Source organism: Sorghum bicolor, chromosome 2 (assembly GCF_000003195.3).
Source record: "Sorghum bicolor cultivar BTx623 chromosome 2, Sorghum_bicolor_NCBIv3, whole genome shotgun sequence".
Lineage (NCBI taxonomy): Eukaryota > Viridiplantae > Streptophyta > Magnoliopsida > Poales > Poaceae > Sorghum > Sorghum bicolor.
This window is the reverse complement of record NC_012871.2, coordinates 76,192,549-76,198,548: the sequence shown is the minus strand read 5'-3', so window position 1 is coordinate 76,198,548 and position 6,000 is coordinate 76,192,549. Positions and strand designations below refer to the sequence as shown.

Sequence of the window (6,000 nt, the reverse complement as noted above, 5' to 3'; positions counted from 1 at the left end):
CACATTCACCCCTATGCGTAGTGGTCGCTCAACCTGGGCCTGCGCAGTGGTCGCTCAACCTGGGCCTTGATCTCCGCCCAGCCCAGCAGCCCCTGTGGTTCTCAGCACTCCAGGCCGCTCCAATCCATCGGGCCCTGCCTTGTCCCTTTCGGCCCAATGCTGAGGCACCATAGTTGGGCCTCCAGTTCTTTCGGCCTCTCAACTGGGACTGCTCACTCATGGTGATGGCCCGCCAACCAACCCACCCACTGCCCACTGCTCGCCGCTTCCTCCCTCGTCGACGGACTCCACTGATCGGAGACCGAGGTCGGCCCTGGCCCGGCGTCAGCGATGACCGCCGTGAGCCCTCCGCTGCCGTCCCCGCACCTGCACCACCAGGGCCCGGACCCGGACCACCTGCTCCGCCTGGTGGACGCGCTCTGCGCGTCCGGCCGTTCCGCGGAGGCGCACCGCCGCGCGTCGCTGCTCCTCCTCTCCCCGGCGTGCCGCCTCGACGCGCATGCCGCCGACGCGATCCTGCGCCGCCTCCTGCGCGCCGACACGCCGCTCCTCACGCTCCGCCTCCTCCAGTTGCTCCCCACCACCGCGCCCTCGCTCCCCAACCGCAACCGCCTGCTCGCGCACCTCTGCCGCGCGGGGCACGTCCTCCTCGCGCACCGCCTCCTCCTCCGCATGGGCGCGGCTCCCGACGCCGTGTCCTACGCCGCGCTCCTCGACGGGTACGCACGCGTGCCCGACCCTCGCGCCGCGCGGAGGCTGCTCGACGAAATGCCCGCCCGCGGGGTCGTGCCTACCTCCCTCGCGCGCTCGTTCCTCGCCAAGGCGCTCCTCCGCGCCCGCGACGTCGACGCCGCGATGAGGCTCGTTGACACCGCCCTCTGGCCGCCTAACGGCGTGGCGGGCGGCGATCGGCTGGGGGGCGGCGGGGAGGAGGATCAGGAGGTCACCAACGCCGCGTTCGCCAACCTCGTGCAGTGCCTCTGCGCCGAGGGGTTCTTCCACGTCGTGTTCAGAGTCGCCGAGGAGATGCCGCAGCGGCGGTGCGGCGTGGGCGACGACTTCGCTTACTCGCAGATGATCGACTCGTTGTGCCGGGCTGGGCAGCACCACGGCGCGTCCAGGATCGTCTACATCATGAGGAAGAGAGGGATGCGCCCGAGCGACGTCTCCTACAACTGCATTGTTCACGGGCTGTGCACCAGTCCCAAGCCCGGTGCCTGCCTAAGAGCGCACCAGCTGGTGATGGAAGGCACGAGTTTCGGGTACCGCCTGAGGGAGGTGACGTACAAGGTGCTCGTGGACGAGCTGTGCCGGGAGAATGAGCTCGCCAAGGCCAAGGATGTCCTGGAACTGATGCTGCAGCCCACCGTTCAGTGTGGCCAGGACAGTAGTGGAGATGCGGGTGAGGAGACCAGGACAAGGCTATACAATGTGTTTCTTGGGGCACTGGGTGAGGAGACCAGGACAAGGATATATAATGTGTTTCTTGGGGCACTGCGTGTTGTGGACAACCCGAGCGAGCAGCTTGGCGTGCTTGTGTCCATGCTGCAGGCTGGATGCAAGCCGGATGTGATCACCATGAACACTGTCATCCATGGCTTCTGCAAGTCCGGGAGGACCCAGGAGGCAAGGAGGATCATGGACGACATGCTCAGCGGGAAGTTTTGTGCTCCTGATGTTGTCACCTTCACCACACTCATATCTGGATACCTGGGTGCAGGTGATCATGCAGAGGCCCTTGATGTGCTGCACAATTTGATGCCTAGGCGTCGGTGCTCCCCAACTGTTGTTACTTACAATTGTGTCCTCAAGGGATTGTTTGGTATTGGGCAAGTCGATACAGCAATGCAGGTACTTGAGGAAATGAGTGCCAATAAGATAGTTGCTGATTCTGTGACTTATACTGTGGTGATCAAAGGGCTCTGCGATGCGGGGCTGCTCGAGAAGGCAAAGGAATTCTGGGACAATGTCGTCTGGCCATCAGGGATACATGATGATTATGTCTACAGTGCAATCTTCAAAGGTCTCTGCAAACAGAAGAAACTGGAACAGGCGTGTGATTTCTTGTACGAGTTGGTGGATTGTGGGGTTGCTCCCAGTGTAGTGTGCTACAACATACTCATAGACGCTGCCTGCAAGCAGGGATCGAATAAGTTAGCATATCAGTTAGTTAAGGAGATGAAAAGAAATGGACTAGCACCGGATGCTGTTACGTGGAGGATTCTTAGCAAACTGCATCACTATGACAAGGAAGAACAAGAGGGGAATCAGCATCAAACGTTTGATGTGGATCGAATTTCTACAGAAGACAGAGTGGAGCCTCCCGTCTTGACTGAAGATATGGTGCCTTTGCTGCCATCATCTGAAAATTTTCATGAAGTTAATGAGGATAATAACGCTGCTGAGACTGAGGAAGAGATTGACTATTTAACGGATATTGCTAGTAAATCTGAAGCCGTGGAGGTTGAATGCTCAACAAAAATGACAGTGGAGGAAGCACTAGATAATACTAACGCAACCAAAGAACAGGGCAATTGTCTGATGGATAATCCAACAAGGGGGACAACAATTGACAAGGGTGATATAACTTGGGGAGATGGCCTTAAGAACTCAGATAACCAACATTCAGTAAGAGAGCCACTCTCTACAGTGGCAAAAAAGGTTTTTGGGCTATTGTAGACAGGTGTTCCTTCTATCCTTCCTGAAATATATCAGCTAACTGAAACTCTTTCTGCTCATGAAATATTTTCGCCATCTGGAGTTAACATTTCCAGAAACAGGGTTCCTTAAATACTGCCCAGTTTCTCTTTCTGGTCGTCAGATTTAATGTTATGTCTATTGTATATATCTTGTATTGAACTATTGATGCAAGGTTTCTGATGATCTAATAAGTACAAAAAGCAATAGCATAGCAACACATTTTTCCAGGCCATGTTATGTTCCATTTGCTTCAGAGGGGAAGGCCACTTTGTTTTTGAATAAGCTGTAGTTTGCGAGGCAGGAGTTTACATAAGCATTCACAATGAAAACAACAAAATATGTTCCATTCATGTCATATTTCCATCGATTTTCAATACATTTATGTTTGAGTAAAGTTCACCCAGGGTCTTTAAACTTTTCTAGGATTCTCGCCTACCTAGCTCCACAAACTCTCAATTGACGGTCTAGGTTCTTAAACTTTTTTTGAGTGATTCACTCCAGTTGAGAATCCAGGTCCATAATTGGACCTAGAGTGAACCAATTTAAACTTTAAGGACCTAAATCCTCACTCTGAGAGTTTGTGGACATAGATGAGAATCAGAGAAAGGAACCTGGGTGCATTTTACTCTCTATCTTTATAACTTAACGTCTTAGCTGGAAGTTTTGGGAACAGCCTGCGTGCTGTGGTTGCCTCTTTGGGCATGTAATTTTGCTTGTGAAGTGGTTTGCTTTTGCGTTTTGGCACAGTAGTTCTGTCAATGGACAACAGTTTAACACAGTTGCACATATTGACGTTACCTTTTTCCCGGTTGGCCGAACCCTCTGTGTTGTACAATTGGGCACCTTTTAGCTTGGTCGCTTTTCTGTTTTTGTTTGTTGAACTATTGTAATTTCGTTACTCATGAGTAATGAAATTTGGAAAAAAAAACATTCTCCTCTATTTTTTTTATTGAACTTTATTCTCTATATACAGTTAGATGATCCATCGTTGGTCATTTTCATCAATTTGTTTCGAGGATCGCGTAATTTTTACCTAGTTTATAGTGTCCCATTTTGCCGAATCAAGAACTTTGAACAGTACTTTAATGTGGTTGTTAAGAGCCTAGAACATTGGAACACCCAAATAGTTTGGATGACATGTTTTCTCCAGGTTGCTCCAAGTGTCGTCTGCAACCTATATAGCTTGGAGTACTAGGCACTGTCTGCAAGCAAGGATAGAAGAAGCTGCGCTACCAGTTGATGTGAAGAGAACACTAAGGCCTTGTTAGATCTAAAAACTTTTTAGATTTTGACACTGTAGCACTTTCGTTTTTATTTGACAAACATTATTCAATCATGGAGATTCGTCTCGTGATTTACAGATAAACTGTGCAATTAGTTATCTTTTTTTATCTATATTTAATGTTCCATGCATGTGCCTCAAGATTCGATGTGATGGGGAATCTTGTAAAGTTTTGGGTTTTTGGGTGTATCTAAACAAGATTTTGACACTATAGCATTTTCGTTTTTATTTGACAAACATTGTCTAATTATGAAGTAACTAGGATTAAAAGATTCGTCTCGTAATTTACAGGTAAACTGTGCAATTAGTTATTCTTTTTATCTATATTTAATACTTCATGCATGTACCACAAGATTTGATGTGACAGAGAATCTTTAAAGTTTTAGGTTTTTGGGTGTATCTAAACCTTGGCCTTGTTTAGTTCCCAAAAAAATTTGCAAAATTTTTTAGATTCTCCGTCACATCGAATCTTTAGACACATGCATGAAGTATTAAATATAGACAAAAATAAAAACTAATTGCACAGTTTGGTCGAAATTGACGAGACGAATCTTTTGAGCCTAGTTAGTCTATGATTGGACAATATTTGTCAAATACAAATAAAAAAGCTACAGTGTCGATTTTGCAAAATATTTTGGAACTAAACAAGGCCAAGGCCTAAGCCCATGTTGATGTGACTGGGAGGATTCTTGGCACACAGAGGGTTCGGCCAAGAAGGGAGCAATCATTTCCGCAATTTTTATCTGGCTCGTGCTTCAAAAAAATCAATGTGGCTCAATCAAAGCTATACAGATGATAGAGGAGCCTCTCTCAAGCAAGCAATTGGACGAAGTTAGTGAGAAAAATAACAAAGCTGAGATTATAAGGGAGATTGGCTACTCAACAAAAATGACTACCGAGGAACCACCCTCTGAGCCAGACAAAGAACAGGATTACAGGACGATTATCTGGTATGCTCAACAGGTGAAACAACAACCAAAAATGGTGCTACATCTTGGGAGGATGTCCATCCAGATAAGCAACCTCTTATGGTAGTGGAACCACTGTCTAGAATGTTAGGTCGTCGTATCTCTACTCATTTATAAGTTCATATCTTTAATAAGAAATAAATATTTGGTTGATGTAGAATAGAACCCTCAAGTATTTGGTTGAGGTTGGTAAAGTCTGACAATTACTATAGCATTTTCGTCTTATTTAAAAATTATTGTCCAATCATAGACTAATTAGGCGTAAAAGATTCGTCTCGCAAATTACTCTCTAGTTGTGTTTTTAGGTTCATAGATAGTCTATATTTAGTACTTTATGCATGTGTCCAAACATTCGATATGACGGGCGGTAAAGTTTAGGAGTAAACCAAACACCCTCTTAGGGTTAGCCTCTGCAGACTTCAGGTGACTCCTTTTATTTTGTTTTCCTAAGAGTTACGAGTATTACTTGGATGGAGATCTTGTTTTTTCACCTTGAAGAGCCGTGTAAAAGATTTTGCAGGCCATCAAATTCTCTAGGCCATCAAACTACTATGGATTTGATTGGTACCTGGTGATGATGCTTAGGCCTTGGACCCTTGGTAGTCAAAATATGAGACTACGGATTATAGATAGGCTTACTGCATCCAGCTTAAAACACAATACAGAGGGTTGTTGCACCAAGGTGCACCTATGACTATTGGATTCATTTACACTACAATGGCAAGCATGTAAAATAAAATTCTGCGCATCGGAAGCGAAGGCAGAAGGACCAAGCTCTCTGTGCCACCAATAGTATCATGGTATGTAAAGCATTAATTCTGTGTTAATTCTCATAATTCGCTTCACAGGTACACGGCAAATGCTTCACAGATATAACTTACTCCCTCTATATCCATAAAGAAAAGTCGTTTAGGACAACGACACGGTCTCCAAAGCCTAACTTTGACTTTTTGTTTTTATAAAAATATTTATCAAAAAGTGGTATATGTATACTTTTATGAAAGTATTTTTCAAAACAAATCTATTCATAGGGTTTTTACATTTTCAAAT

The 6,000-nt window shown here is 46.5% G+C and overlaps 1 protein-coding gene across 1 annotated transcript; it reads left to right on the top strand.

The window, feature by feature from the left end:
* On the top strand, positions 331 to 2,679 carry LOC8078542 (pentatricopeptide repeat-containing protein At3g18020). Its single transcript, XM_002463333.1, has one exon. It carries the CDS (start codon positions 331 to 333, stop codon positions 2,677 to 2,679), a length of 2,349 nt encoding a protein of 782 aa, XP_002463378.1.

Coding starts and splice junctions, on each gene's coding strand:
- LOC8078542 (XM_002463333.1), top strand. CDS start 331: ATGACCGCCGTGAGCCCTCCGCTGCCGTCCCCGCACCTGCACCACCAG.